At 49.2% G+C, this 12062-nt stretch overlaps 1 protein-coding gene and 1 pseudogene across 3 annotated transcripts in view; one reads left to right on the top strand and one right to left on the bottom strand.

Moving 5' to 3' along the window:
• Positions 1 to 8926, bottom strand: part of LOC136509535 (probable protein NAP1) — a 41429-nt gene extending 32503 nt beyond the window's left edge. For all 3 annotated transcript variants that reach the window (XM_066504302.1, XM_066504303.1, XM_066504304.1), the window contains exons 1-7: positions 8765 to 8926; positions 7329 to 7743; positions 7143 to 7217; positions 6852 to 6954; positions 6301 to 6347; positions 6140 to 6220; positions 5952 to 6034 (exon numbers count right to left, since the gene is read on the bottom strand). In XM_066504302.1, the coding sequence (XP_066360399.1) occupies positions 5952 to 6034; positions 6140 to 6220; positions 6301 to 6347; positions 6852 to 6954; positions 7143 to 7217; positions 7329 to 7703 (764 nt within the window). In that variant the 5' untranslated portion in view covers positions 7704 to 7743; positions 8765 to 8926. The remainder of the gene's footprint in view (positions 1 to 5951; positions 6035 to 6139; positions 6221 to 6300; positions 6348 to 6851; positions 6955 to 7142; positions 7218 to 7328; positions 7744 to 8764) is intronic.
• Positions 8927 to 9926: 1000 nt separating this feature from the next.
• LOC136508896 (indole-3-acetic acid-amido synthetase GH3.8-like) lies at positions 9927 to 12062 on the top strand (annotated as a pseudogene).

Genomic DNA, 12062 nt, shown 5'->3' with positions numbered 1-12062 from the left:
CCTCCTGTAGTGGCCAGGATCAGCTTGGGCTCGCCGTCCGGCGATGAACTCGGAGATGGGGTGCACGGAGCCTGACAGGATGGGCGACCTGTCGCCGTTGGCGATGCGCAGGGCCAGGATGTACGGCTTCAAGTCGTCGTACGTCAACCATGGGCGCACCTTGGCAGTTGGCACGGAAAGTGGAGAGGTCGGCGGCGCCGGCGTGGCCACATTTCGCAAGGTACTCGGCGTCGCCGTTGCGGGCGAGGATGTCCGCCGCCAGCACCCGCTCCTGAACGACGTCCACGTTAGTGGTCATCTCCTCGATGGACTCGAGCATCTCTGCCGCCATGTCCTCCGTCGCCGGCGAGTAGGCTGGGCTCTGGGGTGCGGCGCCGTTGTTCGGCACATCGTCAGTCATCTCCGCCATAGATTGCTTCCAAACACTGACTGTGGACACTAGCTAGACTTGAGCGTTAGCTAGATGCATGTGAAGGTTAGCTTTATACTCACTCCTGTATAGTAGTCGATCGAGATATTTTTAGCCGTCATGTTGTCAATATGCACGTTCAATTACTCTGGTCCCAAAATAAATCCACTTTTAGACCCCGACCTATTTGGAACATAAAAATTAAGTTTTTTTTCTATCAAATCAACAATAATGTTCTAGACACCAAAATTGTATAATTAGATTAGATGCATTATGAAGTTGTATCCTTTAGAGGCGAATGAACAGACTACTCTTTCATTTAGTGTTTGGTTTGGGTGCTAAACTTTAGCTGGGTAAACTTTAACCCATTTAGTCACTTTTTACCCAAACACATGGACTAAAGTTTAGCACACGAGGTGATGAAACAGTCAAATATGAGAGGGTTTCTCACTCCTCAGTGCTTACCTGGATGGAGCTTCAAAATATGACATCTATATTTTCAGTAACACATACGCAGCGCAGAGAAGGTTTACTTACTTCGCTATCAAGCAAATCAACGAATACTGTATCATTGACACACAGACCAAACTAGCAACAGCTAATTCAAATCACTTATCTAATGACATGACAGTCAACACACGCACCCTAAACTAGTAAACTATCAACAAACAATGGGTTTTACTTACAGCAAAACTAGCTACTAGCTAAGTACAAGGACAACCAACAGTCCAACACGCATTGGGAAGATTAGTGCTCGAGTTACAAGCAATTATATTCACTTACGCCTGTGCTGTCAGCAGTCTAATGCTGGTGCTCACGTCCCTCTGCAACCACAAGGTCATGTTACAGCAACTGCATAATCCTATTTGTAGGATAGGGGGCCAGATCTAGACACCGCGAATCTCTGCAGCGAACCAGCACCATGGCTGCTCCCGGAGCTTGAGCCCTCGACAAACTTCACCTTCCTGCTCGCACTGAAGTCGAGCGGTCCAGAGCAATGTTTATGAGTCGTCCGATTAATCACGATTAATCGCGATTAGTCGGTCTAGTCGGTACCATAACCTCGATTAGAGACTTCGACTCGATTAGCTCGACTAGAAACCTGGTCGTCCGACTAGTCGACGACTAATCACGATTAGTCGGACAACCTGAGGGCTGCACGACCAGGCTAGGCACTGCCTTCTTTGGGCTTACCTGACTGGGCTTCCAGGTGAGTAGTCGGGCTGCCAATTTGACCCACTAGGGTCTATAATATATATACAAGAGGCTGCTGCTCTGCTCTTTCTCTCTTCTCCTCTCTTGTGCGTGACGGCTGATGTTGCTCTGTTCTTTCTCTCTTCTCTCCTGGCTGCTGCTGCTCTCGTCTCCTCTCCTGGCTGCTGCTGCTCTCCTCTCCTGGCTGTTGCTGCTCTCTTCTCCTCTCCTGGCTGCTGCTGCTCTCCTCTCCTCTCCTGGCTGCTGCTGCTCTGCTCTTTCTCTCTTCTCTCTTGTGCGTGACGGCTGCTGCTCCACGCGCCTCCAGTCTTCCCCGTGCGCCTCCAGTCGCCGTTCTTCGTGATGAGCTGCTCCGACGACGGTATGTGCCTTTCCCCTCTCCATCTTCTTCCCTCCTCCCCCATCCCTCACTTTGCAGCCTCTCTGGCTCTCTGCTAAACTGCTAGGTTGCTTGTTGTGATGTACTGCTGCCCCTCTGCTATTCTCTGGCTCTCCATCGTCCATCCTAAGAAGTTGTTCTTCTGCAGATGTGGACCGATGATGTACAAATGTGGAAGTGTACATGCCTCCGCCTGACCTTGAAGGAGGTGTTCTAGATTCATCAGTTGGGTCAGATCCTACTGTCACGGCTTCCTCATCTACTCTAGATGAGATTCCTTCCCTAATTGAGAGGGCTATAGCAAAACTACCTCCAGATCTTGCTGCCCATGTTGTTGACACAAAGAGAAAGGCAAGATCTCAAGACCCAGGATGGAAGTATGGGTGGTGGTCAGATCCTTCCAAGAAGGACTTTGTGCAGTGCATATTTTGCAGGAAGGTAGTCCCATCCAGAATATGCAGATTCAAGCAAGCACCTTGCTGGGGGGTATGGAGATGCAATAAAATGTCCTAATACTCCAGCAATAGTTAGGAAGGAGATAGCTGTTTATCTGAAAAAGAGTTCAAGGACTGTTCTTGTGGAGGTACCTGCAGAAGATGAAGATGAACAAGATGCTGCTGGTGCAGAAGAACCTACAGTTATACCAGTACCAAGTTCTGGAACAAAAGTTAAGCAAGCCAAGAAGAATATTGCTCAGGCTGCCATCACTTCTTTCACTATATCTGCTGCAGCAAAACCAGCAACTCAAAAACAGTCCAGGTCAGTGAGTTCCATGCTTTGCAAGTCACCAGAAGTATTTGCAGAGAGGCACAAATCCAAGCAAAGTCAACCTACACTTGAGCAGTGCACAAGGAAAAATAAGGAGGCCAAAGTAATTATTGATGATCATGTTGCCGATTTCTTTTATGAGAATCGCATTTCATTGAACGTCATTAATTCAAGAAGCTGGGAAGTTTTGCTTGAGTCAATTGGACAATATGGTCCTGCGTACCGCTCACCATCATATCATGATGTTAGGACTCCGCTGCTTGAAAGAGCTGTGAACAGAACACGGAGTTGAGGAAGAAGCATGAGGAGGCTTGGAAGGAATATGGTTGCACCATAATGTCCGATGGGTGGACTGACACAAGCCACCGCCATCTCATCAATTTCCTTGCTAACAGTCCAGCAGGGACTTTCTTTCTAGGGTCTGTTGATGCTTCAAGTGAGATAGCAAATGCGAATATGTTGGCTGACTTGTTGGAGAAGCAAATTGATGAGGTTGGGAAGGAACACGTGGTGCAGATTGTCACTGACAATGGAGTCAACTTCAAGGCAGCAGGGAGGCTTTTAATAGAGAGGATCCCACATCTATTTTGGACACCATGTGCAGCCCATTGCTTGGATTTGTTGTTGGGGGATATTGGGAAGATCAAGGAATTTCACACTTGCATCAACATGGCACAAAAGGTGACCAGATTTATGTACAAGCATGGGAGGGTTCTAGATCTAATGCGAAACAAGATTGGAGGAGATCTTGTGAGGCCAGCTGTAACTCGCTTTGCCACTTCATTTCTCACATTGGCAAGCCTGCATAAGAACAGAAGTGGATTGAGGAATTTAGTGGTTAGTGATGAATGGCATGCTACCAGTTTCTCTACCACTCAAGAAGGCCGGTGAGTTGAGAACATTATCCTTTCAATGCCATTTTAGAATAAAGTGGAATTATGCCTAAGAGCTTCACAGCCACTTCTTGTAGCTCTAAGGATAGCAGATGGAGATGAGACACCAGCAGCTCCTGAGATTATGGCAGCCATGGATGTTGCAAAGGCCGCAATCAAGGATTCTTTGCAACGCAAACCAGATTTACTCAAAGAGGTACTAAAATACTATGACAACAGATGGGAAAACCAAATGGAGCAGCAGCTGTATGGAGCAGCCCTATACTTGAATCCAAGCAAGTTCTTTGCCCTAAAGGAAAAGGATAGGAGACAAGCAGGAAGGCTGAGAATCATGTTTAATCAAATTATGTGGAAGATGGTGACTAATGATGAGGAGCAGAACAAGATAAGCAAGCAGGCAGAAGACTATGAGAGGGCTGAAGGCGAATCCTTCTTACAGCCAGGAGCAATAAGAGACAGAGATAGAAAAAATCATAGTAAGTTCTCTAATAACTATTTCCTTCCCTTTTTCTAAAAGCAATCAGCAATGAACTAATAATGGAATTCTATGTTTGAAATGGAATTATGGAAATTACAGTGCTTTGGTGGGGTGCATATGGTGGCCTCACATATGAGCTCGAATGTTTAGCAAAAAGGATTGTTAGCCTTTGTTGCGCTGCATCTGGATGCGAGCGTAGTTAGAGTGAATTTTCTGCTGTAAGTGCTAGTGTACTACTGCTGAGTAATTAAGTATGGTAGTAAACTAGTAATATTGATATGTGATTCTGCATTATATTTTGTGTAGGTCCATACAAAAAAGAGAAACCGATTAGAGCACCAAAGGTTAAATAAGCTGGTATATGTCAGTTACAACCGCAAGATGGAAAATAGATTTAAAAAAATTAGAGAGCTGGGTTCCAAAGGAAAGATATGCAATCCACTCTTGCTTGATGAATTTCATTGGGAAAATGAATGGGTCAATGAAAATTGTGAACCAGAACCAGTTCAGGAAGGTGCTGGCGATGCTATGACTTGGGCTGTTGTGGATGAGGCTATTGGTACAACTCAGGGTCTAGAGGGACGTAACTTGCCTAGGGCTGTTGCTACTCGTGCTGCTGTTGCTGCCCCTGTGAGGCGTACTTATGCTAGGAACAGGAAGCGTCCAAGGAACACAGTGACTCTGACTCAAGATATTGATGAAGTTGATGATGAAGACCAAGATCAGCATGTAGATTCAGCAATAGCAATGGAGGAGGATGAAGAATCTGCACCAACTGAAACTGGAGATGGACCAACTGGAGATGGAGATGGAGGCTTCACTTTTAATGTTGATTTGCTTAATTAGATGGCTAGTTGCCTACTTTTGTTGGACTGTTAAATTAGATGTCAATGTTTGTGACTGTGTTGAACACTTTAGCAGTTTAGCTTATGTGTACTGAACTTGAACACTTTAGCTTATGTGCACTGAACTTGTTTGCTAAATGCTAGTTATTTGCTACTGCAGGCAGTGCTTGCTACTGCAGCAGTGCTGCTGTTGAGCTGTGTTAAGATCAAGACTACATTAGTGTTGCTAATTATGATCTTCTTTGGTATTTTAGGCTTCCAGCAGCAAGTCAGCAAAGAAATGGAGTTTGGAACAGGAATATGAACCTCTAGACATGGTAGAAAAGAGAAGAAAACAACTTCCACAAGTAAGTCACCACCTAAACTCAGTAGGAGACAAAGATGCTCTTGATGCTTGCTTTATTGTGTATACTATATAGTATATATAGGTATATATATAGTAGGTATATATACCCTGATATATAGGACGACCAGGGGTCGATTAGGTTCGACTAATCGTCCTGGTCGACGACTAATCGCGATTAGTCTTCTAGTCGGTCCTATGGCGACTAGGTTCGACTCGACGACTTGAAAACATGCTGTTCAGGATGATCATAGTGGTTAGTGGTCATGTTATTTGCTAGTATAAGTGGTACTTAGCCCCCCACCCCGTGTGTCCTTTGTTCTTTTTTACTACATAAGTGCCAATACTTAAAAAGCAGCATGCTCGGGCTGACTGTTGGCCTTCAATTTTGAATTGTTTTGTACTGCACGCATAGTTGTATTTTCATTTTAGCAATAATCAAGAATAATATTAACACACATGATTAACTAGTAAAGAATGATCTATATTTGTTTTCATGCAATTTTATAACGCGCCACTGCACCAGCATCTGGCATATAGAAATGACAAATTACGATGGACAATATAATCATAGTATTAAAAAAGGTTTTAAAAGGTGGAAGCAACTTTTATTTTCCATACCGGTGATAAAACTCACAATCACGACCACCCTTTAGCATTACGTGCAAGATGTTGTAAACCTGGAGGATCATCTTTCTTGGCATCTGCAAACAGAAGTTCAGGTAGGACATTATTTTGGTAAAAGAGGAAAAACTACTATTTAGAGTAGTAACATATTTCAGATATAATGAAATTAAGAACATAGTTACCTTGTCAGAGAAAAGATTCACCCGGACAAATGAACAAAACAGATCCATAAAAGCATGAAGAATTAAAGAGTTCTGGTGTGGCTGTGAAAATAATGCAAACATAATCAATTATGCAGACAATAAAGACAGGTTATTTCAATCAAGACCAAGAGATCTCTTACCAGCAATGTTATGACCGTACTGCTCAAATCCAAAATAAGTCGCAAAGCTTGTTCACGAAATGCCAGCAAATCAAGAAGCAATGATAGGATGAAAAATTGGAAGGAAATAAGCAAAATGTGGAGAAAGAAAAACATCGTCAATGGGAATGAAGATAATTAACTAAAATAGTAAGTCAGTAATTTCTAAATACACTTTTATGGCATAGAAAGACAACGTTTAGTTCAGGGCAGTGCATCACCAGCTACGGACTACGGTACCAATTGTTGGCATATATTGTAACAAGCCTTTTGTAAATTGCAAGTACAGCTTTTTTTTTTCTGGTTCATATAGTAAGCTCGATACTCATGCAGAATTAGGGACAGCGAAGTTACGCTACCAAAAAAAAGGCTGACCGTGCAATATCTGATGAACCCAAATTTGGAAAACATATCAGGTGAAACGACAAATGGAAAATGAGCAGTGCAATAAGTCATACAGAATTAGAGTAGGTGAGGTACTATGTCATGTAAGTTCAACAAAGATGCTTGGTTACTGAGAGCAGGGGGCAGACCCAGTGCCGGAGGCTCCCACATGAGTGGGCTCTGGGGACGGGATAAACCGAGGCAAGCCTTTCCCCAGCAAAATCTACGAAGAAGCTGCTTCGAACCCATGACCTGGTGACTCAGTGAGAGCAGAATATAGTAAAACTCATAGATCAATTGATGCAATCCATTTTCCACAGTTTGGACAGACTTGGGTGATACCATACACATATGTTTTGGATTGCAACACATTTTTCATTAACAGAAAGAGTGGGGGTTTACCCTAAAGGTTCAGATTTGTTTATATGCTTGGCACATACCAGGATCCACTGCTCAAGATTGTGCATGTAACCTTCAGCATTCTCGTTTAAAGCATCAAGAGCAAACTTATCTACCTGCAAAGCATCAGAGTGATTGACTCACCAGTCACCACCATATTAAACTAAATGAACTCTAGGATGGGAGCCAGATGAGCTATGAACAGCTGAAGAAAACTGAATCCTTACCCTTTCCAGCTGCAGCTTGTTTGGATGCTCAGGAAACTTTTTTGACAGCGTGATGCAAATTTTTGGGAAATTTGGAAAGACACCAGCTTTCCAAAATGAATCTGAGAACGTGTGCGTGTTTGGATCTGGATAGTCCAGGATGCTGTTCAGCAGGTACATTTTGGCCAGCAAGCCTTCCGCAACCTTTGACAGCTGAACGACCGGCTCCATCTGAAGATGTTTGTGGCTACCGGCAGAAGAGCCTTGCGGCCCATCAACACCCATGTTCCTCCAGGTTGCCAGTGCCGAAGGAATGGGTTCTTCAACACTTAGATACTCGGACCATCGGGACATACCGCCGTCCACATCCTTGCTTTGGAACGAAACATGGGCCATCTCTTCCTTACGTAGAGAACAGCAGCTGCCTGGTCTTCAACTGCATTGCAAGTGCAGACGCATAAGTCGAGGAAAAGCATACACTGCCCACATACACATGAGTTAAATTGGAACGAACGACATAGTCAACCTACACTACATCAGCCCATTTCATGCCCTGGTGAACAAAACAGGCAATGAATTCACATTTTAAAAATACAGGCATGCCACCATCGGTTACCATCAAAACATGCTCACTAGTAGTAGCCTAATGGATAAATGAAGCTGTTTAAAATTAAATAAAGCATAATGGAAGAGGAACGGGGTGTAGCGAGCTCGAAACAGCAAACACAACCTATGGCCACTATCCATCCATGCATGTGTCAAAGTAAACACCCTAATTTTAGCCGCCGCATCGACGCTGCCCTATGTTCAGCAAAAGCGGCTGCCTTTCCCCACTAGTGTGGGTTGATGTTGTGCTTCACTAATCACTAGGAAGCCCCTTCCCGACACAGCCAGGCCGGAGCAACCAACCATCGGAATGAAAGTTTGTCGTCTCCTTCCTCTTCCTCGTTGGCCGTTGGTACGGGTGTCCCAATGAGAGAGAGAGAGAGAGAGAGAGAGAGAGAGAGAGAGAGAGTCAGGGAGAGAAGTTCTCCCCGTGCGCCGCCGTGTGGATCTGAGCCGCCGGTCAGTAGGCCGTCGGGACGGCCCCGCTCGGCCTCGGCTTGGCCGCGGGCGTGGGCGTGGGGTCGCGCCGCCCCGCCAGCAGCCAGCGCGGCTCGGCCGCACGTACGTCGCCGCGTCCCCCCTGGAGCCCACTAGCGGCGAACGCACGCCAGGCAGCGCTGAACAAGCTGGTTTGGAAATGGGAATGCGCGCGAATCGAAGGAAGGATAATTCGCAATTGAAGAGCACAGATACTCTGGAAAGCGAAGCAGATGAGCAAGCTGGAGCGAGCGCCTAAATCGACATGGAACCCGGCGGCATTTCACTAGTGCAGGGATTGCTTGGGAACACGCATCAGCACACACCCCGGGCCGGGCGGAGAGCGAGCAGCAGCAGCAAGGAGACGAGCTCACCTGCGGGACGGCAGCGCGGATTCGGAGGTCGACCCCCGGGGGCTCGCTCTCGCTCAGCGCGAGGATGTCGGCGCCATTGCGCGGGGAGGAGGGAGGAGGGAGCAACAGCGACGGCGGTGGCGAGGCGTCCCTCTCCGTCTGTCGGACCAACCCCGCCTCGTCCATAACATGGACGTATCAGAAAAGAAGTTAACCACGTCCATGTGCGACAGGCATATTATTGTTTGCTTAAATTGAACACTAGATAATGCAATGCAAGTCGCTCTAGGCGAGATCGACTTGAGAAATATGATATCATCCCTTACGAAAATGAGTTGAACCACGTCCATGTGCCAATGTGCGGCAGGCGTTAATACAAAGCGTTATGTATTGTTTGCTTTAATGAATATGACCACGAAACATATCATCGGTCCTTATCTTGTCGAGGCTAAATGAATTCTATCTCCTTTCGCCAAGCAAAGGGCCCTACGGATCCTCCTCAATGCAAAGAGAGTTTTTAATTTCTTAGCATGAAAAGAGAGTTTTATTGAGTGATCAACTAATTGGCCGGCATACTACATGCCTACCATAGTACCGTGCATTGATGCGCCAAGCTTGATTGATCAATGTGCAGTATTACCTACGTACCATGCACGTGGACGCAAAAAAAGCAGTCATGATCATCATATCCTTCCGCTCTCCCTCGCTCCGTTCGAAATTGTGTATTTTGTTTCGACAGGTCAATCACGTACTTGACCAACGGTCTCATACCATAATTCACAAGATGAATTTTATGAGCAAAATAGTTTTATTAGATCTATATAGGAAGTTGTGTATACGTACTTATAACAGTGGTATTGTACCATATAAGTGAGATATCAACAATAGTACCCGAAAGTCTTGTTCCACAACAAATCATTGGCATAACGTACAAGAATGGATGGGCACCAGCATAGGTGTACTTTTATAAAAGGTCCCTCAACAAATCATTGGCACTGCAAAGTTGTTGCATTGCTTGGCTTCAATCTGCTCCACGGTGCAAGGAAAAAACAAACGCTTCGCAGTACATCACGCGATCTGCTTCACACTTCACAGTACATCACGCGAGGGAGGCTATAAATGTCTTGCTCCATGGCGAGGCCTAACGTTCACAGTTTCTATCATCTGTGGGTTGAGCACAAATTCTATTGAAAGACCGACGTGCCGACCAACGAACGTCGCCGCGCCTCAGAGCCCAGCAGGCTCGTCGCTCCTCGCCGCCGGCAATGCAGAAGCAGGACATGGCGGAGAAGCTCCAGTGCATCGAGGAGATGACCACGAACGTGGACGCCGTTCAGGGGCGCGTGCTGGCGGAGATCCTCGCCCGCAACGGCGCCGCCGAGTACCTCGCGAGATGCGGCCTCGCCGCCGGCGCCGCCGACCGCGCCACTTTCCGTGCCAAGGTGCCCGTGGTGACGTACGAAGACCTGAAGCCGTACATCCTGCGCGTCGCCAACATGCAGCGACACGTCTCCCGTCCTGACGGGCCCCGGCCACCCGATCTCCGAGCTCATCGTCACCACCGGCACCACCGGCGGCGAGCCCAAGCTGATCCCCGCCGTGGAGGACGAGCTCCACCGCCGCATGTTGCTCCACAGCTTCATCACGGCAGTCATGAACCAGTAACAGTTCATTCATCATGAGTTCACTCATGTACGTGCTGACGTGCTCCCGATTTAAACTGAACACGCGACGATCGCAGGCACGTGCCGGGGCTCGACAAGGGCGTTGGTCTCTACTTCCACTTCGTCAAGTCGGGGACGACGACGCCGGGCGGCCTGCCGGCGCGCACCGTGGTGACGAGCCTCCTGCACAGCGACCAGTTCAAGAGGCGCCCGCCGTACGACCCCGCCAGCGGCCGCGCTGTGCGAGGACGCGTCGCAGAGCATGTACGCGCAGATGCTGTGCGGCCTGCGCCACCGCCGCGCCGTGCTGCGCGTCGGCGCCGCGTTCGCGTACGGCCTCGTCCGCGCTGTCTCCTTCCTGCAGCGCAACTGGAGCCACCTCGCCGACGACATCGAAGCCGGCGCGCTTGTAACCCAGCGCGTCACTGACCCGTCCGTGTGCGAGGCCGTCAACGCCGTGCTCCGGCCGGACCCCGACCTCGCGCGGTTCATCCGGACCGAGTGCGGCGGCTCGGAGGAGGGTGACTGCTGGGCTGGCATCCTGACACGCCTTTGGCCAAACGCTAAGTACTTGGACGCCATCTGCACCGGCACCATGGCGCAGTACGTCCCGACGCTCCGTTACTTCAGCGGCGGCGGCCTGCCCATCGTGTCCACCGTCTACGGGTCATCGGAATGCTACTTCGTCCTCAACCTCCAGCCAATGTCCGGCGAGCCGTCCGAGGCGTCCTACACCATCATGCCCAACATGGCCTACTTCGAGTTCCTGCCCACGGACAACGCAGACGACGACGGCGCCGCGGCGGCGAGCCAGAGCCAGCTCGTGGAGCTGGCCCGCGTGGAGGCCGGGCACGAGTACGAGCTGGTGGTGACCACGTATGGCGGGCTGTACCGGTACCGCGTCGGCGACGTCCTCCGCGTGTCCGGGTTCAACAACGCGGCGCCGGAGCTCCGGTTCGTGCGCCGCCGCAACGTGGCGCTGTCCGTGGACGTCGAGAGGACCGACGAGGCGGAGCTGCAGCGCGCGGTGGGGCGGGCCGCCGCCGCGCTGCTCGTCCCGCGCGGCGCGGCCGTCCTGGACTACACCACACGGGCGTGCACCGAGACCGTCCCGGGGCACTACGTCGTCTACTGGGAGTTGCGTATGCTGTCTTCGTCTTCATCTTCGACCGCCGCCGCCGCCGTGGACGGCGACGTGCTGGGGCGGTGCTGCTTGGTTATGGAGGAGGCGCTGAGCTACTCGTACCGGGAGGCACGGGTGGCGACGGGCTCCATCGGAGCGCTGGAGATCCGGGTGGTCCGGCCGGGCACCTTCGAGGAGGTGGCGGACTACGCCGTCGTCTCCCGCGGCGCGTCTGTCGGGCAGTACAAGGTGCCCCGGTGCGTGACGGTGCCGGTCATCGTGGAGATGCTCGACTCCCGCGTCGTGTCGCGCCACGTCAGCCCCGCGTTGCCGCGCTGGGACTCTGCTGCTCTGCGGTTTGAGGAGGAAACCACAGTTTAGGCGGCTGCACTGCAAATCCTTCTCCAATTTCAACATTTATCGACGGTGCACCGTATATAAACTAGGGAGCTAATAATAACAATAATGCTAGGAGGCTCTCCCCTACCTTCGTTGGTCATCTGATTGAAGTTGAGCACAGGCACAGCATCGT

This window comes from Miscanthus floridulus, chromosome 15 (genome assembly GCF_019320115.1).
Source record: "Miscanthus floridulus cultivar M001 chromosome 15, ASM1932011v1, whole genome shotgun sequence".
NCBI lineage: Eukaryota > Viridiplantae > Streptophyta > Magnoliopsida > Poales > Poaceae > Miscanthus > Miscanthus floridulus.
This window is presented reverse-complemented; position numbering and strand designations above follow the sequence as displayed.